This window comes from Dendropsophus ebraccatus, chromosome 13 (assembly GCF_027789765.1).
Source record: "Dendropsophus ebraccatus isolate aDenEbr1 chromosome 13, aDenEbr1.pat, whole genome shotgun sequence".
Classification (NCBI taxonomy): domain Eukaryota; kingdom Metazoa; phylum Chordata; class Amphibia; order Anura; family Hylidae; genus Dendropsophus; species Dendropsophus ebraccatus.
The window spans coordinates 29,463,723-29,489,098 of record NC_091466.1 but is presented as its reverse complement, the minus strand read 5'-3'; the positions used below and the strand labels follow the sequence as shown (position 1 = coordinate 29,489,098).

The 25,376-nt window shown below is 44.4% G+C and overlaps 1 protein-coding gene across 3 annotated transcripts in view; it reads right to left on the bottom strand.

The window, feature by feature from the left end:
• HORMAD1 (HORMA domain containing 1) overlaps window positions 1-24,353 on the bottom strand; it is a 67,267-nt gene extending 42,914 nt beyond the window's left edge. For 2 of the 3 annotated variants that reach the window (XM_069950460.1, XM_069950463.1), the window contains exons 1-4: window positions 24,200-24,353; window positions 13,756-13,809; window positions 13,302-13,446; window positions 436-499 (exon numbers count right to left, since the gene is read on the bottom strand). In XM_069950460.1, coding sequence (XP_069806561.1) covers window positions 436-499; window positions 13,302-13,446; window positions 13,756-13,788 — 242 coding nt within the window. In that variant the 5' untranslated portion in view covers window positions 13,789-13,809; window positions 24,200-24,353. The remainder of the gene's footprint in view (window positions 1-435; window positions 500-13,301; window positions 13,447-13,755; window positions 13,810-24,199) is intronic. The other variant, XM_069950461.1, reaches the window with a different exon arrangement.
• Window positions 24,354-25,376: the final 1,023 nt, after the last annotated feature.

Below are 25,376 nucleotides of genomic sequence, written 5' to 3'. Positions count from 1 at the left end.
AACTGTCCCCTTTTCTTTCCCCCAGCTTGCTGTTTGGTGGGCAACCAGGGTTCTAGTGAAAACCATCTGATCTGCCATGATAGGGTATGTATGGGGATTGAAGAGGGAAGGTGTTTTTTCTGTTTATTTCCATCTCTGTTTTCTCTCTATTATATCCCCTTTCTAAGGGACAGTTCATACGGAGCAAAATCGGCAGAATTTCAACACTGAACATGTGCTGAAAATTCAATTTCCATTGAGTTCAATGGAAATTCCACTCTGCACTTTACACAGAGGAATTCCAGCGAAGAATGAATCAGCTCTGCGTTCGGAATTCCGTGAGAGCTGATTCTGGGCGGAACACTTTCCTCACTGATTCCGGCACTTTTGCTCCGTGTGAACTGGCCCTTATACTGGAAATCTTTTGGTAGTCTGATACTATTAGACATATCTCACCATTTCACTAGCTGGGTGGAGCCAGGACAGCTTTTATCCTCCCTCAGAATCTTCACACATATGTCTGCCAAGACAAAAAAAAAGCCATCTTTATATTTTGGCCAATTTACAAGCTTCTCATCCTAATCTATTCACATTGTACCCAACTAGTTCCACAATTATCTACCACCTAAATACCCAATATTATCTGCTTATTAATGCCTAGCTGCGCCTTATTATGTCCTAGCCAGCGCTGTGGTCTCTTTAGTGTTTATAAGTGTCCATACTTGCAATACCTGTACTGCTAGTAGAAGCAGTGATTTTCAGTTCACTTGATTGGGATAACACTATAGTACACTGAACCGCTGCTACTAATAGCACATTGCATATACGAGCACTTGTAAACATTCACAATGCTGCCTTATAAGTACTGTACTGTCCTTATAAAATGCTGGCTGACTGGCAGGGGTACCATAAGGCAGGCCCCTGCTGGGATCATCACTCTTTAAAGTGACACTGTCACGTCCTTTTTGCATTCTGACATCTCTACACAGGTGAAATGAGTAAATTTAGCCATTTTCATACCTTATTTTATATCATACGTCAAGGTGCTTGTTCAAGTAAAAAGTGATCTTTTATCAACTGCAGATTGTGCTTGCCGGCCATTGGAACAGGCTGGCCTAAATGTCTAGGCCCCCCCTCTAGGTCGATGACGTCATTGAGGGGCGGGGCCAATAGTGGCGCTGTGGGTGGGGCTAAGTGGCCCACTTAGCACAATCTGTAGTTGATAAAAGATCACTTTTTACTTGAACAAGCACCATGACGTATGATATAAAATAAGGTATGAAAACTGCTAAATTTACCCATTACACCTATGTAAAGAAGTCAGAATGCAAAAAGGGGGGTGACAGTGTCACTTTAAGGCCCAGATAATCCCTTAGTCAACTTTCTAAATAGCATTCATTAAAGAGTCACTGTCGTGTTTTTTTTTTTTTTTTGCAGAAATCAATAGTCCAGGCGATTTTAAGAAACTTTGTAATTGGGTTTATTAGCCAAATCTGCCATTATCTGCATGTAAAAAGCCTTTTCCCAGGTCCCCCCCTCCTTCCTCTTTTTCATCCACTGCAAAAAAATCTGAAAATTGTGACTTGTTGCATGAGTGGTACCCTGTCTGCTCTAGGGAGAGGGGAGGGGGAAGGAGGAAGGAGGGAGTTAGCCGGCAGCAGAAAGCAGATAACAGAGGATTACAGGCACAGAGCTGGGTGACAGCTGTAATCTGAGCTCAGACAGGTCAGTGGTGACTGTCCCAGGAGATAACAGGTGAGGTATTTGTAGATTAACTCTTTGTTGTCCTGTTTTGGTCTTTTCTTTAGCTCTATCCATAGGAGAACAATAAAGACAGGGGTAGAGCTTCAAACTGCTTTTTCATGATAAAATGCATTTTTTGGCTAATAAACCTAATTACAAAGTTTCTTAAAATCGCCTGGACTATTGATTTCTGCAAAAAAAAAAATTCACGACAATGACACTTTAACAATTCTCTTTCATTTTGCAGAGATGAAGTTTGTTTAATGTAGTCAACTTTTCTGCTGCTTCTGACACACATCTGAATGCACACTGCTACTGGATGAATCAGCTGTACTGTATCAGTGAATATATGGAAAAAGGAGAAGGGAGAGTAATGCTAAGTTTACACGGAGCGATAATTCGCCCGATCGTACGTTTAACGATTTCGAAGTAATGATTTCTTTAACGATCAGCATTTAGATGGAACGATATATCGTACAGAAAATTCGTTTTGCGATCGCTTAAGCCTATCTCGCACATAGGTAAAATTAGTGAACGACTGTTTACACAGAACGATCGGCAAAATTTTTGCGAACGACGAACGACGATTTAAGAACATGTTAAAAGATCAAAATGAACGATTTCTCTCTCGTCGTACGATTATCACGTACGATTATCGTTCGAATTCGATCATTATCGTGCAAATTCGCACGAAAATCGTTCCGTGTAATTGTAGCTTAAGGGTCCGTTTACACACACAGATTATCTGACAGATATCTGACAGATTTTTGCAGTCAAAGCCAGGAATAGAAACAGGGAACGGGTCATAAAGGAAAGACTGAGATTTCTCTTTTTTCAAATCCATTTCTGGTTTTGGCTGCAAAAATCTGTCAGATAATCTGTGTGTGTAAACGGACCCTAAGGCTATGTTCACACTACGTATATGTATACATATACGTGTTAAACTCCGTCCGGGGATTTACGTAAGTTGCGGCCGGCTACGTACGGTCCGCAAACTTATGCCCGTAGTCTACTTACGCTTCCTGAGCGCCCTACGTAGCGATCTGACAGCGGTCTTTTACTTGGAAATCTTCGCCTAGCCCCGGACACTCCACAGAACCTTTTGGATCGGCAAAGAAAAATGCAAAAATGAAGAAATCACCACTAAGGGCCCTATTCCACCGGACGATTATCGTTTGCATAATCGTAAACGATTAACGATCTCAAACGACCGCTATTGCGAAAGACCTGAAAACGTTCACTCATTTCCATGGAACGATAATCGTTACTTATGATCGTAATTGCGATCGTTTTTCTTCGCTATTTATTCGCTATTGCGTTCGTATCTATTGCGAACGTCGTCTTATTCAATGCGAACGATTTGCGAACGTTTTGCGAACGAGCAATGATAAAAGTAGGTCCAGGTCTTATAAAGCGATCAACGATTTCTCGTTCGGTCGTTAATCGTTAACTGCATTTCAACCAAACAATTATCGTTTAGATTCGAACGATTTAACGATAATCTGAACGATAATCGTCCGGTGGAATAGGGCCCTAAGTACGGGACTGCATGTTACGCTACGGGCGTAAGTTACGGCATTTTCGGCCCCAAAAAATGGTCTGGTTCATTTTTTACGGCGCCGTGTATGATCCTGGCGTAAGTTCTTACGTAGTGTGAACTGTGCAGCAGTAGATCGTATACTTTCCATTGTACGCAAACTACGTAAATCTCCGGCTGCTTATTCACGTAACGCGCTACGTCCGGAGACTTACGTAGTGTGAACATAGCCTAGTGGTGCGTTTACACAGACAGATTTATCTGACAGATTTTGGAAGCAAAAGCTAAAAATGGATTTGAAAAGAGGAGAAATCTCAATCTTTCCTTTATGACCTGTTCTTTGTTTATAGTCTGTTCCTGGCTTTGGCTTCCAAAATCTGTCAGATAAATCTCTCTGTGTAAATGCACTATAATTAGGGTATAAACCCACACACCGTATATGCAGCGTATTTACTGCTGCGATACGCAGCAAATACGCAGCAAACACGCAGAAAATACGCAGCAGATTAGATCTAAATAACTGGACACAGCATCAAATCTGCACCATCAAATCTGCTGCGTATTTGCTGTGTATTTGCTGCGTATCTGCTGCGTATACGGTGTGTGGGTTTGTACCCAGATGGTGCATTTACACAGAAAGATTTATCTGACAGATTTTTAAAGCCAAAGCCAGGAATGGATTTGAAAAGCGGAGAGATTTCAGTTTTCCTTTATGACCTGTTCCGTGTTTATAGTCCATTCCTGTCTTTGGCTTTTAAGATCTGTCAGATAAATCTGTCTGTGTAAACGCACCACTGGGTTCACACTCTGTATATTTCAGTCAGTATTGTGGTCCTCATATTGCAACCAAAGCCAGGAGTGGATTAAAAACACAGAAAGGATCTGTTCACACAATGTTGTAATTGAGTGGATGGCCGTCATTTAATGGCAAATATTTGCTGTTATTTTAAAACAACGGCTGTTATATTGAAATAATGGTCGTTATTTACTGTTAAATGGCGGCCATCCACTCAATTTCAACATTGTGTGAACAGAGCCTTTCTGTGTTTTTAATCCACTCCTGGTTTTGGTTGCAATATGAGGACCACAATACTGACTGAAATATAAGTAGTGTGAACCCAGCTTAGGGTCTATTTACACGGAAAGATTATCTGACAGATTATCTGACAAAGATTTTAAGCCATAACCAGGAGTGGATTTGAAACTAGGAGAAATCTCAGGCTTTCCTTTATGACCTGATCTCTGTTTATAGTCCGTTCCTGGCTTTGGCTTCAAATCTTTGGCAGATACTCTGTCAGATAATCTTTCTGTGTAAATGGACCCTTTATCACACAGGATGTGTCGCAATGTATAGAGAGAAGGTGGTATGACAGAATATGCATGGAGAGGAGGGAAAGAGGATTTCTTTGTTAATCACCTTCTCTTGCCCAATTCATAAAGGATAGCTTCTGCCACTTGGACATGACACTACGCCAACAGTGGTAGACACTTTGCACAGCAGATGGGCTGATAATTCAGAGGGAATAGTAAGCATTCTAGTGGATAAGCACAACCAAAGTCGTTCGTATGTCGTTGATCGTTTATTTAGATCTGAACCTAAAATTATCGTTAATCGTTCGCTGTAATTCCACGTTCGTTCGCTCAAGTCCCGCGTTTTTTCACTAATCGGTCAGTGTAATAGCACATTGTTCATTCTTTTTCTGGGATCAGAAGGAAAAAACGATCATAGTAACGATCGTAACTAACGACCATCGTTCTGTGTAATATGGTGAACGATTTCAGGTTAATGATAAACAATCTTGTTTGCGATCGTTTATCGTTAGTCGTTAATTGGTAAAAATCGCTCACTGTAATAGGACCCTAATACTCATCTAGAAAAAGCTGGGGAGAGGATTAAAAATATAAGGTGCATGGCTTAATGCAAGGATAAAGGTCCCAAGTGACAGAGGCGGGATCTGAGCGGACTTGAAACGGATCCCGCCTCTGTCACTGACTGGCTGAGCGGACCTGAGACGTTACGTCTCGGGCACGCGTCAGACACCAGGAAGCGGGCGGGAAATGGGCACCGAAGCGCAGCCATGCGGGACCCGCCGCTGGAACCGGGGAGGTGAGTGGACGTCTTTTCCCTCAGCCACCTCCTCCCCGGTCCCAGCGAAAAAATGCCCCCCGCTGGAGTACCCCTTTAAGTGAAGCCTGGTTCCAAAGCACAGGAACAGAATTTGTCCTAAATTTAATGCAAAGGCTACACCTGATGGTGTATGCTCTGCTTCTAAACGATAATTGGCCCGATCGTACGATTAGTGATGTCGGAGTAAAGATTTTTTTTTAACGATCAGCATTTAGACGGAACGATATATCGTACAGAAAATTAGTTTTGCGATCGTTTTGCGATCGCTTAACCCCTTCGTGCTGCAGCTAGTTTGGGCCTTAATGACCAGGCTAATTTTTCAAAATCTGACCTGTCTCACTTTATGCTCTTATAGCTCAGTGATGCTTTAACGTATGCTAGCAATTCTGAGATTGTTTTTTCGTCACATATGGCACTTTATGTTAGTGGCAAAATTTGGTCAATACTTTGTGTGTTTTTTGTGAAAAACATCAAAATATCATGAAAAATTTAAAAAATTTGCATATTTTACTTTTTTATGGTGTTATGGGGCTTAGAAATTTATCAGCAAATTATCACATTTTCGTGAAAGTTTCCAAAACTGATTTTTTTTAAGTGGATTTAGAAGTCTGGTATCCTGAAAACCCCCATAAGTGACCCCATTTTGGAAACTACACACCTTAAAAAATTAATCTAGGGGTATAATGAGCATTTTAACCCTACAGGGGCTGGAGGAAAGTATTCACAATTAGGCAGTAAAAAAATGGAAAATTAAAATTTTCCAATAATATATACGTTTAGATTAAAGTTTCTCATTTTCAAAAGGAACATGAGAGAAAATCACCCCAAAATTTCTAATGCAGGTTCTCTTGAGTACAACGGTATCCCATATGTGGGCGTAAACCACTGTATGGGCACACAGCGGGGCTCAGAAGGGAAGGAGCGCCAATTAGCTTTTCCAATGCAAATTTTGCTGAAGAAGTTTCTGAGCGCCAGGTGCGTTTGCAGTGCCCCTGTAGTGTCAGCAGAGAGAAAACCCCCCATAAGTCACCCCTTTTTGGAAAGTGCACCCCTCAAAGAATTCATCTTGGTGTGTGGTTACCATTTTGACCCCACAGGTATTACAGGAAAGTATTCAAAAGAAGACAGTAAAAATGAAAAACTCGAATTCTTCCAATAATATGTTCGTTTAGTTTGAAATTTCTCAATTTCAAGAGGAACAAGAGGAAAAAAGTACCCCAAAAATTTGTAACGCAGGTTCTCCTGAGTACAATGGTACCCCATATGTGGGCGTAAACTTCCTTCCCTTCTGAGGAGGGCTCAGAAGGGAAGGAACGCCAATTAGCTTTTTCAATGCAGATTTTGCTGCAGAAGTTTCCGAGCGGCAGGTGCGTTTGCAGAGCCCCTGTAGTACCATCAGAGTAAAATTTCCCAATAAGTCACCCCATTTTGGAAAGTGCACCCCTCAAAGAATTCATTTTAGGGTGTGGTGAGCATTTTGACCCCACAGGTATTAGAGGAAAGTATTCAAAAGTAGACAGTAAAAATGAAAAACTCGAATTTTTCCAATAATATGTTCCTTTAGTTTGAAATTTCTCAATTTCACGAGGAACAGGAGAGAAATGTCCCCCCAATATATGTAAAGCAGGTTCTCCTGAGTAGAACGGTACCCCATATGTGGGCATAAACCACTGCATGGGCACACAGCCGGGCTCAGAAGGGAAGGAGCGCCAATTAGCATTTTCAGTGCAGATTTTTCTGAAGAAGTTTCTGAGCGCCAGGTGCGTTTGCAGAGCCCCTGTAGTGTCAGCAGAATAGATTCCCCCCAAAAGTCATTTTGGAAAGTGCACCCCTCAAAGAATTCATCTTGGGGTGTGGTGACCATTTTTACCCCACAGGTATTAGAGGAAAGTATTCAAAATTGGCCAGTAAAAATGAAAAACTCGAATTTTTCCAATAATATGTTGGTTTAGTTTGAAATTTCTCAATTTGACGAGGAACATGAGAGAAAACGTACCCCAAAATCTGTAACGCAGGTTCTTCTGAGTAAAACGGTACCTCATATGTGGGCACACAGCAGGGCTCAGAAGGGAAGGAGCGCCAATTTACTGGAGCAAAACCGCAGCTAGTAATGGTTATTAGAATAGTGCAGTTACTAAAATAAAATAAAAAAAATGAGATTACAGGTAATGTGGGGTGGTTACGGACAACCTGGGGTGGTTATGGGCAACCTGAGGTGGTTAAAGGTAATCTGGGGTGGTTACGGACAACATGGGGTGGTCACGGGCAACCTGCTGTGGTTACGGCAACCTGGGGTGGTTACAGGCAACGTGGGGTGGTTATGGGCAACGTGTGGTGGTTATGGGCAACGTGTGGTGGTTACGGGCAACCTGCTGTGGTCAAGGGCAACCTGCTGTGGTTACGGCAACGTGGGGTGGTTACAGGCAACGTGGGGTGGTTACGGGCATCGTGGGCTGGTTACGGGCATCGTGGGCTGGTTACGGGCAACCTGCTGTGCTTACAGACAATCTGGGGTGGATACGGGCAACGTGGGGTGGTTACGGGCAACCTGCAGTGTTTACAGACAATCTGGGGTGGTTACGGGCAACGTGGGGTGGTTACGGGCAATGTGGGGTGGTTACGAATAAACTGAAGTTCTTATAGGCAATCTGGGGTGGGTACCTGTAATCTGGCATGGGCACCGCAATCTGGAGGGGGTCATTGGCAATTTGGGGTGGTCAGAGGCGCCGTGGCGTGGTCAGAGGCGACGTGTGGTGGTCAGAGGCGACATGTGGTGGTCAGAGGCGACGTGTGGTGGTCAGAGGCGACGTAGCGTGGTCAGAGGCGACGTGTGGTGGTCAGAGGCATCGTGGCGTGGTCAGAGGCATCGTGGCGTGGTCAGAGGCAACGTGCGGTGGTTACGTGCAATCTGGGGGGTTACATGTAATCTGGCATGATTACGGGGAACCTGGGGGGGTTATGTGCAACCTGGAAGGGTTACAGACAATCTGGGATTGTTACTAATAAACTGAAGTGCTTATAGGTAATCTGGGGTGGGTACATGTAATTTGGGGTGGTTACGGGCAATCTGGAGGGGGTCACTGGCAATTTGGGGTGGTCAGAGGCGCCGTGGCGTGGTCAGAGGCGACGTGTGGTGGTCAGAGGCAACATGTGGTGGTCAGAGGCGACGTGTGGTGGTCAGAGGCGACGTGTGGTGGTCAGAGGCGACGTAGCGTGGTCAGAGGTGACGTGTGGTAGTCAGAGGCATCGTGGCGTGGTCAGAGGCAACGTGCGGTGGTTACGTGCAATCTGGCGTGATTACGGGGAACCTGGGGGGGTTATGTGCAACCTGGAAGGGTTACAGACAATCTGGGATTGTTACTGATAAACTGAAGTGCTTATAGGTAATCTGGGGTGGGTACGTGTAATTTGGGGTGGTTACGGGCAATCTGGAGTGGGTCACTGGCAAAGTGCGGTGGTTACGGGCAACGTGCGGTGGTTACGGGCAACGTGCGGTGGTTACGGGCAACGTGCGGTTGTTATGGGCAATGTGCAGTGATTACGGGTAATCTGGGGGTGGTTAGGGGTAATTTGGGAGTAAACTGCAATTATTACTATAATAAAAAGTGTGTGTTTTATTTTTTTGTATGTTTGTCACTTTTTGTACTTTACACATTCATTTTCACTGTATTACTATGATTACTGTGATATTTTCTATCACTGTAATCATAGTTCAGTGACAGAGACCAAATTGGTCCCTGTCACTTTAAATTTTCAGAGTTGGCTGGTTGTGGAGCGCATGCGCACTTCACAACCAGCCAGGACGCCGAAGAGGAAGGAGCTACAGGATCAGGTAACGTATAAGGGGTAGGGGGGGTGACTGGGGGACGGGGGGTGACTGGGGGGGTGGGGGGGGGACTGGGGGAGTGGGGGGGGCGACTGGGGGGGGCGACTTGGGGGGTGGGGGGGACATCACTTTTTATCCCGTCACCAATCATTCATGGTGACAGGGGATAAAAAGTGCCGGGAGCAGATGGTACAAGCGATCAGCGGTATATAGTATATAACTGATCGCTTGTACCGGGACCCCACAGGGGGGGTCCCGATGACTGCCCCATGCTCTCCGGTGGCGGAGAGCATGGGACTTTCATTTATTTTAACTTTCCATCGCTGTGAACAGACATTAGTCGGTTCACAGCGATGGCGGCGGCCATCTTGGAAATGATGGCCGCCGGGGGAGGGGGGTTAGTGATCGCCCTACTAGGGGGGGCTGATCTGAGGCCTGGGGGACACTTATTTAATCTCCCCCCGCCGTAGATTCACGGCGGGGGAGATGAAAGGCGGCGGCGGCACCGGTAATCCCCTTTACCGATGGCCGCCGCTATAACGTTAATAGCAGCGATCGTCGGTTGGGGGGGGGGGCGGGACGGACCCCACACACTGCCCCAACCCCTCAGCTACCTCCGTTAGCTGGGGGGATGGGGTGGGGGCCGTCCCGGCCCCGCAGCCTTATTCTCTGCCATTGCCGTAAAAAGCTGATGGCAGCAGAATAAGGACCCTTAGTGACCGCCGTAAAAAGCCGTATCGGCGGTCACTAAGGGGTTAAGCCTATCTCACACATTGTTTAAATCGGTGAACGACTGTTTACACGAAACGATTTGTGAATTTTTTGCGAACGATGAACGGCGATTTGAGAACAAGATCAAAATGAATGATTTCTCGTTCGTCGTTTGATCGTATGCTGCGTTTACACGTACGATTATCGTTCGAAATGGATCGTTATTGCGCAAATTCGCACAATAATCGTTACGTGTAATTGCACCTTTACGGAAAATGAAGGAGGAGCCTCAAGGGCAGTTCAGAGTAAGAGGAGAGCAGCAGAGTAGCATGCTGTCCATGCCACGATCCCAAGATAGATGTGTAACTTCTCCTATGGACTTGTAATAGGGAGGGGAAGAAGTGTATACTTACCTCAGACACTCACATCCCTTTACAATTAAAACAGGCTGGCAGACTTAAAGGGGTTATCCAGCGCTTCAAAAACATGGCCACTTTCTTCCAGAGACAGCACCACTCTTATCTCCAGTTCAGGTGTGGTTTGCAATTAAAGGGATTATCCAGCGCTACAAAAACATGGCCACTTATCCCCTCTCTTGTCTTCAGTTCTGGTGTGGTTTGCAATTAAACTCCAAGCACTTCAATGGAATTCCAAACCCCACCCAATCTGGAGACGACAGGGGAAAAAGTGGCCATGTTTTTGTAGCGCTGGATAACCCCTTTGTAATAAGGATGAGGTTTAAAAAAAAGGAAAAGTGTGCTTTGGAGGGAAATTTGAATTATCCAGGACGGCAGAAGAAAACTTGTTGGTAAAGATATGGTGGGTTTAATTCTTCACCAAAGGAGGTACAAATATCATATAATCAGGATATCAATCATAAGAGAAATAAGGCAATAGTCTTACAAATGTCTTAGAATGTCTCTGTGGTTCAAGTCTCAGAGTCCCAAAAATGATGGGGATGTAGTCTCTTTCCAATGGTGACTGAAGATTTGGCTAGAGAACAAAGAACTTCCTTGGGTGAATTCCTGAGGTGGGGGCTAATAAACCCCAGATGTGCGTGGAGGCTTCTCTTGAAAGATGGTATACCAAAGACCCCCCAACCAACTAACCTTCTAAGTCTATATACTCTCTTGACCGGGAAAATATATACACTTAAGCCCAAATATGGTTACACCCAGTACAACTTATATCCCAAAAATGGTATACTGGCAAAGCTCCAAGTGGATTGGTCAAGCTGGACATGTAGCTATATCTCACTATGATCCATACATTACCCACGTGACCATTTAGACACGACCATATTAGGACTTCCAGTCATCCACCATTTTGGAGGTCAAGAAATTACTAGGTGAGAGTTCAGCCCTATACTCAATATGAGAGTGGAGAAGAGAATGAGACTGGAATACGGTGTAGATATATCTTGGATGATAATAATTTGATTCCACTAATGCCAAAGATAATATGATCCATTCAGCCATTAATAAGGTTAGATGTTATAGATGGGGTTACAGGTTATTAGTTTTTTACACCCTTTAAGCTCCATTCACTTCAATGGAACTGAGTTACAAAACCACACCCAAACTGAAATTGAGTGGTGCTGTCTCTGGAAGAAAGTGGCCATGTTTTTGTAGCGCTGGATAATCCCTTTAATACTCACCTGTCTGAAATATTTGATGTACAGACATGTACTGACATGTTTAATGTACAGACATTACCCTGTTTTGTTCCACCAAACTGTGAAATCTGCAAGGAGAACTCTATGATGGTGGGAGAGGAAGCGCAGAACACTGCCTAGGCTCCTAGGCTCCTGAATACCTCTTTAACCCCTTAGCGACCCATGACGTATCTGATACGTCATGGTGCCGCAGGGGGTGTTCAGAGCGGGGTCCCGCCCGGACCCCGCTCTGAACGGCACCGATCCCGGCTGCAATCTGCAGCCGGGCAGTGCCTCTATTAGCCGGCGCGGGTCCCGTTGCCGCGCCGGCTAATTAAGCCCTTCAATGCAGCTGTCAAACCTGACAGCTGCATTGAAGTGCTTTCCTCCGTGCATCCCTGGTGTCTAGTGGCACGGATCTCCCCCCCGCGATGCGATCGCGGGGGGGAGATCCGTTCTTCTGCCCGTGCCGGGCCTCAGCGTCGGAATGACGCTGATCCCGGCTCGGCAATAGATTGCTGTGGCCTGCAGCAGGCCATAGCAATCTATGACCGATCTAATGGATCTTTGCTGTGTATATACACAGCATTGATCTCTATGAGAGATCAGTGCTATGTATATACAAGCCCCCCAGGGGGGCTTCTAGTGTATGTAAAAAAAAAAGTAAAAAAGTGTTTTTATTAATGAAAAATCCCCTCCCCTAATAAAAGTCCAAATCACCCCCCTTTTCCCATTTTATAAATATAAATTAATAAATAAATAAATTAATAAACATATTTAGTATCACCGCACACGTAATCGCCCGAACTATTAATTAATCACATTCCTGATCTCGCACGGTAAACGGCGTAAGCGCAAAAAAATCCCAAAGTGCAAAATTGTGCATTTTTGGTCGCATCAAATCCAGAAAAAATGTAATAAAAAGCGATCAAAAAGTCGTATATGCGCAATCAAGGTACCGGTAGAAAGAACGCATCATGGCGCAAAAACTGACACCTCACACAGCCCCATAGACTAAAGGATAAAAGCGCTATAAGCCTGGGAATGGAGCGATTTTAAGTGACATATTTGTTAACAATGGTTTGAATTTTTTACAGGCCATCCGATACAATATAAGTTATACATGTTATATATCATAGTAATCGTAACGACTTGAGGAACATGCATAACAAGTCAGTTTTACCATAGGGCGAACGGCGTAAATGCAAAACTCCCCGAAATCAAAACAAATTCATTTTTTTTTTTCAATTTGACAGCACAAATGATTTTTTTTCCGGTTTCACAACATATTTTATGGAAAAATTATGCCTGTAATTGCAAAGTACAATTGGTTTCGCAAAAAATAAGCGCTCATATAAGTCTCTAGGTGAAAAAATGCAAGCGCTATGGACTTTTAAACATAAAATGGAAAAAGCAAAAGCGCAAAAACGAAAATTGGCTTTGACCTTAAGGGGTTAAAGTTAGTAAAGGCAGAAGCCTCCTGCACACAGAGACCAATTAACCAGCCTGTATTACTGGGAAGTAAATTCACACATAAGAAAGGACTAGAAACTAGAATAAAGTTGCAACTGTATATCATCGGGTCTGAAAATGAATGAAAAAATAAAGATTGTGGCATGAAATATTTTTAACACAATATACTGTAACCTATGACATTTTTTAAATGTAAGAAGTTTCAATTGCTTTGAAATCTTTTCTGGAAAAAGGAAATAATAGATCTTACCTTCCAGGTATCTTGTCCCATATGCATATTCAGGAAATAAGCCCCTCAGGTAAGTGATACATGACACAGAGATGGCAAGCAGTCTCTTAACAAGAACCAATGACTGCTGTTCTGTACTGATGCGGCTAGGCAATGTCACGGTGCTCTGAAAAGGAAAGAGCAAGATCAGCAAACAGATACGAGAGGAAGGAGACTTGTGTGACCTGGGGTACCTATCCACAATTCACATTTTATATGGTTTATACCAGCTCATAAAATTACTGCAGATAGTATTTCCTGTAACAAGCAGTTACAGCATATTGCCATAAACGTCGATTACCAAAGATCAACATTTGGGAAGCAGGGGATTACGGCTGGCATAGGTATCTGCGCCTTCTCCGTGGCATATGCCACTGACGCAACAATGATAAATGTCCCTCATAGGGTTATGAATACAGCTACCTATGTAACTTACCACAGAGCTTCGGTGCATCTGTGCAGTTGCCATAATCGGTTATATCTTTACAACCTGAAATACAAATCAGTTGGGTAACTTCTCTATCAGAAAAATGTTAAAGCTATGCAAATATGACTATGTACATTGGTTGTTATGTTAGTCCTGCCGATCATGTAACTGCCCAGTAGGGGCATATAACTGCTAGGCCTTCTAATATTAGCAAAATACACATTCACAACCTGTAGCCAGATTTAAAGGGAAACTCTTTTGACCCCTTAACGACAGCGGTCGTAAATGTACGCCCCCGCAGGCTGGGCCTTAAAGCAAACGGACGTACATATATAATGTATAGCAGGCCATCTCTGCTCGTCGGCACGGCCGACAATCGCTGCTATAGGCTGATCAATTCAGATCAGCCGATAGCAGCTGAAAACAGCTTTCCAGGTCATCGGTGACCCGGAAAGCAATGGCGATTGGTGCTGTCCGAGACAGCACCAATCGCCATTGACCCAGCAAAAGATGGTGCCGGTGCCACCCCACGATCGCCCTGATGGGCCGGCCAGTACCGGCCAGCCCATCACGGCGATCAAACAGTTAAAAAAAATGTGTCCCCGGTTCTGCACCCCTCAGCTAGGTAGCTGAGGGGTGCAGAACAGGTGTGTGTGGTGTAGGTGCACCATACTCACCTAATCCGGGCATCCCGAGTGAAGATCGGCCGTCCCGCGGCGTCCGCTTCTTCCGTCTTTGGGCTCCCTTGTCATCTGACTTCGGCAACTTCGGCTCTTCGGGCTCCATCGTCGTCTAACTTCAGCAGCTTCGCTCTACTGCCCCCTAGCGGCTGATCAGTGTATATTATACACTGATCAGTTGCTTTGGGGTAAAAAGAGTGTTTTTTTTTTCCACTTTTTTTTTTCTTTTTATGCGCCCTAAAGCCACTGAGTGCTGATCAGCATCGCACGTAAGTGCGCCGCTAATCAGCAATTCCTTCTTTTGACCTCCTGGAGAAAGCTTTGCACGAAACGTGCGTTGGAGGGGAGCGTGCACACACTGCCAGCCACAGGTAGTATGATCTATATGTGATTTGTCTTCTCCCCATGTTTATTATTTTAGGCCACTGGGCAATACTATACATTAAGGGGATTGTGCAATGAGTCATTATTTATAGACTACTACTAAATTTATTTATTGATTCTTGTGCAATACTACTTATTAATTTCCTATGGATTAAGATTTTTTTGTCCTTATGTGCATGGCTATGTGGCTTCTTTTAAGAAAATGTATGACCAGCCCTTGTTGTAGTCAAGATAGGAGTATAATAATTCCTTCTTTTGGCGTATGGGTTTTTCGCCCCCTTCTTTTTCTCTATATCCTACCGCCACTGTCTGCTGATAAGTACTGCACATAAGTGCGGCATTTATCAGCAACTCCTTTCTTGGCGTAGGTTTTTTTTTTCTTACTGTTAAAAAAAATATGTAAAAAACACTACATTACACAACACTACATGAAATAAAGTTTTACACTACACCACTACACATTTACATACCCCATATACTATTTCCCGTATTAAAATGGCCCCCAGAGTGATTCGGCAGAGGACGAATACGCTATTATTGCCTCCGACAACGAAACAGCCATCCCCATCATCATCATCCAGCAGCATACACTACGCTACCCCCAGACGTCTTTTCCGTCAGTACCGTCCCAATAAGAGATCACGGTATGGCGTGAAATTCTACAAACTCTGTGAGAGTACCTCAGGGTACACTTACAGATTTAGGGTACGTGCACGCTGCGGAATGGCGACTGATAACCCTTTGTGCATTCCGCAGCTGGCACCCGCCGGTGGCCTGATGCAGACGCGCCTCTCCGCCCGTGTCATAGACTCTATTCTATGCACAGGCGGATTCCGTCGTCTGTCCAAAGAATGAAAACGTTCATCATTTGGACAGAGGACGGAATCCGCCAGTGCATAAAATGGAGTCTATGACAGGGGCGGAGACACGCGCCTGCATGAGTCCGCTGGCGGGTGCCAGCTGCGGAATGTACAAAGGATTATCCGTCACCATTCCACAGTGTGCACGTACCCTTCGGCTATGTTCACACTACGTAAAAGTACAGCCGTAGTTGCCATCGGCAACAATGGCCGTACTTTATGCAGCGTGGAACATTGCCTATCCCTCTATGGGATCCTGTGCTGCGCCGCAAAGAACTGAGATGTCAGTTTTCTGCGGCCGCAATTCAGTGAATTGCGACCGTAGGAGACCCTGCCAGTTCCCACAATGAAGCGAGCGGCTCCGGACGCTTGCTTCATTGAGCGCTATGGGAAGTTCTGATGCGGGGGCACGCTGATGCGCCCCCATCAGAACAATACGGCTATAAAGATCATCCGGCCGGGTTACAAAACGGCCGGTCTCACACGTTGTGTGAACATAGCCTCAGAGTGTATGAAGGAAGGGACACCCGATTTCAGAGTTCTCGGAGTTAGTGGGAAGATCGTTTGGTAACTGATCTTGCCACTGCTGGATAAAGGTTACCAGCTGTACGGGGATAACTTTTATACCAGCACCCCCTCTTCTGGTCCCTCGCTGCCCGAGCTACTGTAGCTTGTGGCACGATCCGAAAATATCAGAAGCAGTAATAAAGCTCTAATATTTAGCAGCCATGGAGCGGACCCAGCGCTTCTGGATATGAAGGACCCCGTATCAAACCAGGGCAACATTTTCCAGGTGACGTCCCGCACACTGGAAAATTGGAGACCCCAGAAGAAGTGCAGAGTGTGGCGTAATAGGGGGATCAGGAAGGACATCATTTTCCAGAGTGACACCTGTCCTGATCACCCCGGCCTCTGCACACAGGATCACTTCAAGGCGTACCACACGTCATTGGAGTTCTACATTTTCTAAATTCTGGGGGCAGCGGGGATATGGCCCCCTGGTGACGGGCACATTTGTGCAGTGAAAATTAAAAAAAATTGTATTTTTTATTTTCACAGCACATGTTCTACATATGTGCCCGTCACCATTGGGGTCCATATGCTCACTGCACCCCTTGTTAGATTCCTTAAGGGGTGGAGTTTCCAGAATGGGGTCACTTGTGGGGGGTTTCTACTGTCCTGGCAGCTCAGGAGCTTTGTAATTGCGACATGGCCTCCATCCTCCATTCCAGTCTCTAAATGGCGCTCTGTCCCTTTGGTGGCTTGCCCTGTGCCCATATGGAACATTATGTCCACATGTGGGGTATTTTCGTACTCAGGGGAAATTACCCTACAAATTTTGCATTAATTTAGTCTAACATTTAGTGAACAAAATGTTTTAATTTTTACACTAAATCATTGATCTTGTCTTGATTTTTTCATTTTCAAAAGGGGTTAAAAGTAAAAAAAAAAAACACAAAATGTGTAGAGCAATATTCCCTGAGTACACATAAAGCGCCATGCAGATGCAGGGTAAGTCTCCAAAGGGAAGGAGCGCCATTTGGCTTCTGGAGGCTGGATTTGGCTGGAATGGATTTCAAGGGCCTTGTGGCATTTTAAAGGCCCCTGTGTTGCCAAGACAGTTGAAACCCCCCACAAGTGACCCCATTATGGAAACTACACCCCTCAGGGAATGTAACAAGGGGTGTAGTGAGCATATGGACCCTACTGGTGACGGGCACAAATGTGGAACAATGTGGCGTGAAAATGAAATATTTCATATTTTACACTATAATGTTGGTCTAGCCTTGAATTTTTCATTTTCACAAGGGGTTAAAAGAGAAAAAAAACACACAAAATGTGTAAAGCAATTTCCCCTGAGTCCGTAAATACCCCACATGTGGACATAAAGCGCCACGTGGGCGCAGGGCAAGCATCCGAAGGAAAGGAGCGCCATTTGGAGGTTGGATTTGGCCAGAATTGATGATGAACGCCATGTCGCATTTACAGAGCCCTCGTGCTGCCAAAACACTGGAAACCCCCCACAAGTGACCCCATTCTGGAAACTACACCCCTCAGGGAATCTAACAAGGGGTGCAGTGAGGATATGGACCCCTTGATAACAGGCACATTTGTGCCGTGAAAGTAAAAAAATGAAAATTTTCCCTTTCACGTCACATTGTTCCACATTTGTGCCTGTCACCAGTCCATATGCTCACTGCACTCCTTGTTAGATTCCTTGAGGGGTGTAGTTTCCTGAATGGGGTCACTTGTGGGGGGGTTTCAGTGTTTTGGCAGCACGAGGGCTTTGTAAATGTGACATGGCCCTTGAAATCCATTCCAGTGAAATTCCGCTTCCAAAGGCAAATTGGCGCTCCTTCCCTTTGGAGGCTCGTCCTGCGCCCACTTGGCACTTTATGTCCACATGTGAAGTATTTCCGTACTCGGGAGAAACTGTGCTACACGTCTTGTGTTTTTTTTTCTTCTATCCCCTTGTAAAACTGAAAAATTGAAGGCTAGAACAACGTTTTAGTGTAAAAAATTAAATTTTTCCTTTTTCAAGCCACATTGTTCTAAAAATCTGTGAAGAACATGTGGGGTCCAGTTGCTCACAGCACCCCTTGTTACATTCCTTGAGGGGTGTAGTTTTCTAAATGGTGTCCCTTTAGGGGTGTTTTTTATGTTTTGGCACCCCAGAGCCTCTGCCAACCTGAAGTGGTACAGTCAAAAATGACCAAGTATAACAGAGGCGTTGAAATTCACTAGGCGCTCCTTTGTATCTGAGGCTTGTGGTTGCGTCAAATAGCGCAATAGGGTCACATATGGGGTATTTCTATAAACTGCAGAAACAGGGCAATCAATATTGGGGTGGATTTCTCTGGTAATAGGTTTATAATTATGAAAGATATTGGATTACAATAAAATCTCTGTACAGAAAATTAAAATTTTCAAATTTCTTACACACTTAGCTTTTATTTCTGTGACTTTTTGGATGTGCTTTTGCAGTTTGGTGGTTGCAGTTTCTGAAATGGGGTGCTTTGTGGGGCTTTCTAACATACAGTCTCCTCAAATACACTTTTGGGCTGCGTTCACACTACGTATATTTCAGTCAGTATTGCAACCAAAACCAGGAGTGGATTAAAAACACAGAAAGGATCAGTTGTTCTAAAATAAGAGCAAATATTTCAACATTGTGTGAACAGATCCTTTCTGTGTTTTTAATCCACTCCTGGTTTTGGTTGCAATATGAGGACCACAATACTGACTGAAATATACGTAGTGTGAACCCAGCCTTAACCTGAACAAGTCCCTAAAAAAAATCTGATTTTGAAATTTTACTGAAAATTTGGAAAATTACTGCTAATGTTTTAAGCTTTCGATTGCCTGAAAAAAATGAAAGATAATTTAATAAATGCTGCCAACATAAAGTAGACATGTTGCTAATGCTATTTAATATATAATTTATGTGGCATAACCATTTTCTGTATAAGCAGAAAAGTTTAAAAGTTGGAAAAATGCAATTTTTCATGTTCATTTGGTTTTTGTCATAAAGATTCGTTATAAGTATCGACTCCAATTTACCAGAAATGTAAAGCACCATATGTCATGAGAAAACAATAGGTAAAAGCTCTCCCAAGTTATTAATGAATAAAATGACACGTCATATTCATAAAATTTGCCGGTCCTTAAGGGGTTAAAGTCTAGTGTGATATACAACTCTTTATAAAAATAACAGTAAAGGGGAACACAAAAGGGGACATTTATGAAGTCCGGCATTTTTTATGCCAGGCTTACAAATGTCCCCGCAGCTCCGGAGCTCAGGGGATTTATGTAAGCCGCATTGCCTCTACATAAATCCTGATCGCACGGGGCCAGTCCATGCGAAAACTTTTAAACCTACGCCAGCTCCGGAAAAATGATAAATGCGGCGCACGCAAAGGCCGCGCCCCCACTCCGTGATTCACAAAAATACCATTTGTAAATATTTTTACGACAATCTGCCCCATCTGCTCCTAAAAAAGGCATTTACGCCTTTTCATACATGTCCCCCATAGGAAGATATACTTACACCTACGCTGTTTTAGCTGTTGATGCAGCAAGTTTTTGTCTTTAGGCTTCCCTCAGACACAAATTTTGCATCACGTTTTTTGGGCTGAAAAAATGCCCCAAAAACTACCAGCAGTTTTTCTGGCATTTTCTCAATTTAGCGTAAATTAGCATCAGAGTTTTTATCTCTGGCATTTTATCCCTTGTTCTATTTTTCATGAAAAAAACACCAATATGCTCTATGTATAAAGAAAAATGTCACTATTTCTATTACAAAAAGCCAAATGCATAGCCTTCTCCATTTAGAAAAACTGGAACAAAAAAATAAAAAAAACCAGAAAACCGCCAAAATGCAGTGAAAAATCAGGTCTCCTATGGCTGCATCCATCTTCTTCAGGCAACAGGATTCAGATACAGAGTGTTTGGGTTTGCGCAAACCTAAACTTAATGTACGTTCACTCATCTCTACTGGAGACAGTGACTGATTGGGAGGACTAGCCAGGAGAAGTCCGCATAATGGAAATCTACAGGGCACATCTCCCCACACAGACACAGAGTAGGGAGCCACACAGCTCCCCCCACTCATTCTACTGATCGGTCAGTGTCTGAACACTCAGACCTTGATCAATAAAAAATTTTGACAACACTCTGTGATGTGTCAAAAGATTCATTTCCCGTAGACACACTTTAATTTTAAAGAGTTTTCAATCAAAATAATTTTGTATGCAAGGATTGGAAGATTGGAATACATTAAAATGATACTAACATTATAACATTAAAATTATACTAACCTCTCCTACTGATCACCCGGTTCCCAGCACATGTGCCCTGATGCCAGAAGTGCCAGCAGACACTGCAACCAGCTGCTGGAATCAGGAGGCCAGTGTGGGTTTATCAAGGCTTGAATACTGCTTTTCTGGCATAAAAAATGGCACATTTTGGCTCAAGCCTCCTTTCACTCAAAAATGTGTGATTTTTCTAAGGCTATGTTCACACTACGTATATTTCAGTCAGTATATTTCAGTCAGTATTGCAACCAAAACCAGGAGTGGATTAAAAACACAGAAAGGCTCTGTTCACACAATGGTGAAATTGAGTGGATGGCCGCCATATAACAGTAAATAACGGCCATTATTTCAATACAACAGCCGTTGTTCTAAAATAACAGCAAATTTGCCATTAAATGGCGGCCATCCACTCAATTACAACATTGTGTGAACAGAGCCTTTCTGTGTGTTTTAATCCACTCCTGGTTTTGGTTGCAATACTGACTGAAATATACATATACTGACTGAAATATACGTAGTGTGAACCCAGCCTAAGGGTACAAACACACACAGGAGATACGCAGCAGATTTGATACTGTGTTCAGTTATTTAGATCTAATCTGCTGCGTATCTGCTGCGTATCGCAGCAGTAAATACGCAGCGTATATGCCGTGTGTGTTTGTACCCTAAGGGTTTAAACCTACTTGTCGGATCTGCAGCGAGACTCGCTGCAGATCCCGGCCCTATACTTTCAATAGCAGAGAAACGCGATTTTGTCTGCAACCCGCCCCATTAACCCCCCAGCCGCCAGAGATTATACATTACCGGCTGGAGCGGGGACCCGGTAATGTATAGCCTGGCCGCCCCCCTGCTGCCCCGATGGTATCCTCAGCAGCACTGATCGCCCCCCGCAGCCCCCGGCCGCACGATCCCCCGCAGCCCCCGGCTGCACGGGGTGCGATCGTGCGGGCGGGGGCTGCGGGGGATCGTGCGGCCGGGGGCTGCGGGGGATCGTGCGGCCGGGGGCTGCGGGGGATCGTGCGGGGGCGGGCTGCAGACAAAATTGCAGCAGGGATGTACTCTGCTATTGAAAGTATAGAGCCGGGATCTGCAGCGAGGCTGCAAAAACGCAACGAGGGGACTCGCTGCAGTTCCGGCAAGTGGGTTTGTACTCTTTTTAAAACTTAAAAAAAAATATATATATATATATTTTGCTTAAATGTAAACTAACAGCAGGTTAGAAGAATCTAACCTGCTGTTACATTCCTATAAGGCAGGAAACGCCTCAGAGCCATTTTAGTGCAATCCTATCCTTATGGTACTTTTACAAAGAGCGATAATTCGCCCGATCGCACGATTAACGATTTTGAATGAACGTTTTTTTTTTTTATAACGATCAGTGTTTAGACGGAACGATACATCGTACGGAATATTCGTTTTGCGATCGCTTAAGCCTATCTCACACATAGGGGAAATCGTTGACTGTTTACACTGAACGATCTGTGAATTTTTTGCGAACGATCAACGATGATTTGAGAACTTGTTGAAAGATTAAAATGAACGATTTCTTGCTCGTCGTTTGATCGTTCGCTGCGTTTACACGTACGATTATCGTTCGAATTAGATCGTTATCGTGCAAATTCGAACGATCAATCGTTCCGTGTAAAAGGACCATAATATAATAATTAGATGATTTGTCAGCTGTTCACATGGTGGAGTCACCTGGGTACTGGACACCAAGCAGACAGGTCATTAAAGGGGTTGTTCAGCAAAAAAATGTTTTTCTTTCCAATCAACTGATTCCAGAAAGGGCCAGAGATTTGTAATTTACTTCTAAAAAAAAAACAGTACATATCAGCTGCTGTATGTCCTGCAGGAAATTGTGTATTCTTTCCAGTCAGGCACTGCTCTCTGCTGCCACCTTTGTCAATGTGAGAAACTGTCCAGAACAGTAGCAAATCCCCATAGAAAACCTTCCCTGCTCTTTAGACTACTTCCTGCAGGGCATACAGCACCTTATAAGTATCGGTAAGACCTGAGATTTTTTAATAGAAGTAAATAAGTAAATCTCTGGCACCAATTGATTGGAAAAAAAATTATTTTTATTTTTTGCTGGATCACGGGTTGTTCTGCGTAAAAAAAAAACTTTTGCTATACAGCTGCAGTCATATGAAAAATAATAGTCTATGCTTACCTCCCCCAGTGTCCTGATGCGGCATCTCCCGTGTCCCCTGCTGACTGCAGCCCCACCACTTATCAGGAGTGACAGCCGCTCAGCCAATCACTGACTGCAGCACTGTCCCGTCTCACTTAGTGATTGGCTGAGCAGGCTGGTACTCCCAAAACGAGTCTGTATTGAAAGTAAGGGTACAAACACACAGGGCTTATCCGCAGCGGATTTCTCACTGCGAATTCGCAGTGAGACCCGCTGCGGATCCCTGCCCTGTACTCTCTATGGGCAGACAAACTCCTCGGACCAGGTGATGTATACACTCTGGCGCCGGGGGGGGGGGGGGGGTTAACGGGGCGGACTGCTGACAAACTCGCAGAGGGATGTCCATCCTGCTGCGAGTTTGTCTGCCCATAGAATGTACAGGGCAGGGATTTGCAGCGAGAAATCCGCTGCGAATAAGCCCAGTGTGTTTGTACCTAGAGATGAGCGAACCTTGAGAATGCTTGAGTTCAACCAAACCCTAGCGTTCGGCATTTGACAAGCGGTGGCTGCTGAAGTTGGATAAAGCCCTCAGTCTATGTGGAAAACATGGATATAGTCATTGGCTGTATCCATGTTTTCCAGACAACCTTAGAGCTTTATCCAACTTCAGCAGCCCCAGCTAATCAAATACCAAACGTTCGGGTTCAGATGGACTCGAGCATGCTCGAGGTTCACTCATCTCTATTTGTACCCTTAGTCGGGGCAGAGAAGCCACATCAGGGCACCGTAGAAGCGTGGGTAGGTAAGCATAGACTCTTTATTATTTTTTACATGACCGCAACCATATAGCAAAAGTTTGTTAACAGATGACAACCCCTTTCATTCTTTGGCTCGTTTCATACTGCCTCACAGCTCCTGCGTCTTAGTTCATACAACAGAATCAGCACAGAGATTCCGCTTGGAAGCACAGCTCACGGACTCCGCACCGAATCCCGCCTGCTATTTCTTACAATGAGAGGCCTTGCGTGCCTCCACTCCCCACTCAAAAAATTGAAATGTTAAAAAAACATTAAATTGAGCGGAGGGATCGGGGAACCCTTCATGATAAGATGGGTTCTGATCCCAGAGATGAGGCAGCTATAGGGCATTTACAGCATATGGGGTTTTCTGTATACACAGGATAGGCCACAAATGCCCCTATGGGAGGGTCTCCCACCTATGCAGAGATCAGGGGCTCCTCCATCTCCTGGAGGTAGGTAAGCAGAGAGCCCACACCATCAGCATAATTTCCATTCAAGTCAATGGCTGTTACACAAGCTATGTACCTCACCGACTCTTATCAACTCTAGAGATTGTGAACATCTTCACATCTACATGGACTCTGTGGCAGTGATAGACATGGATGACACGGACTGAGCTGACTATACAGGTGACGGCACTATGGCCATATACCAGCATAGTAACATGTCTGCGTCACAACCTGACAGAATTCCTCACATGCAGGCTGCCAGCCGTCAGGTTTCTTTGTAATAATATCGAACATGGTCTCTATGGCACACATTACACTTTAGTAATACTGACAGACGCCGCTGTGTGTGACTCCTCACAAGATTTAATTCTGGCACAGGCGACTGTTCACACACAGCAGCACAGCTCCGCTCCCTGGATGTAAGATGGCGATCGGCGGGCCGCACTGCTGCTGAGGCGAGGTCACGTGACGCTGCAATCTCATCGAGCGGGAAACACAAGCTTCTGAAGGCGAGCGGAGGACGGGTCACGTGACGCCGGCTAATGACGGCTGTGAGGATATATCTGTGGCATGCAGGTTATAAGGTTTATAATAGCTGAGGAAGCTTCATGACATGATACAGTGAAATATCCATACTGTGTCTTTTGTTTATATGTTGATTTAAATAAAAAAAAAAATCAACCTGAACCTGCAATAGACCTTCCTCACCAACATGTTTTGGCCGTCATTACAATGCCACGGCGTTTCAAACCGTTTCCGCGCTCGCATTCAACATCCTTGTCGTCTTTGTTTCACGGACAGAACACAGGACGCGTGACTGCATCCTTAGGACATGTTCACACAGTGTATGAACATTGGCCGTTGTTTGACCCGGCCGGGTCAAAAAACAGCCGTTGTCTGAGATGTTCATCGGCCGGATGAACATCACGTTATTTTAATTGGAATGCAGGCACATCCAGGTGTGCCCACACTCTTAATTTGCCATAGACTGCAATGTAAAGTACGTCCGGGAGCCGTACTTTACACTGTGAGCACAGGGTATTTTGTACGTCCACTGTTCACTAAATAGCAGCAAACTGAGCGTTTGACGTTTTTTTTCACCTGTAGACGTTTAAATAGTTTACCAGACGCAGATGATCAGGCCGGCTAATAGGCGTGGTGTCCAGCTGCTAAAAGCAGCCGGGAGCCGCACGCGAGCCCTCTCTGCACCCCTTTAACCCTTAGAGGACCAGGCCAATTTCAATTTTTGCGTTTTCGTTTATCCCTCCTCGTGCTTAAAAGGCCATAGCACTTGCATTTTTTCACCTAGAAACCCACATGAGCCCTTATTTTTTGCTCCACTAATTGTACTCTGCAAAACCAGAAAAAAATTCAATGTGTGGTGAAATTGGAAAAAAAAAAAAACGCATTTATATTGTTTTTTTTTTTTTTCGTTTTTACACCTTTCATCCTGGGGTAACACTGACTTGTTATACATGTTCCTCAAGTCGGTACGATTACAACAATATG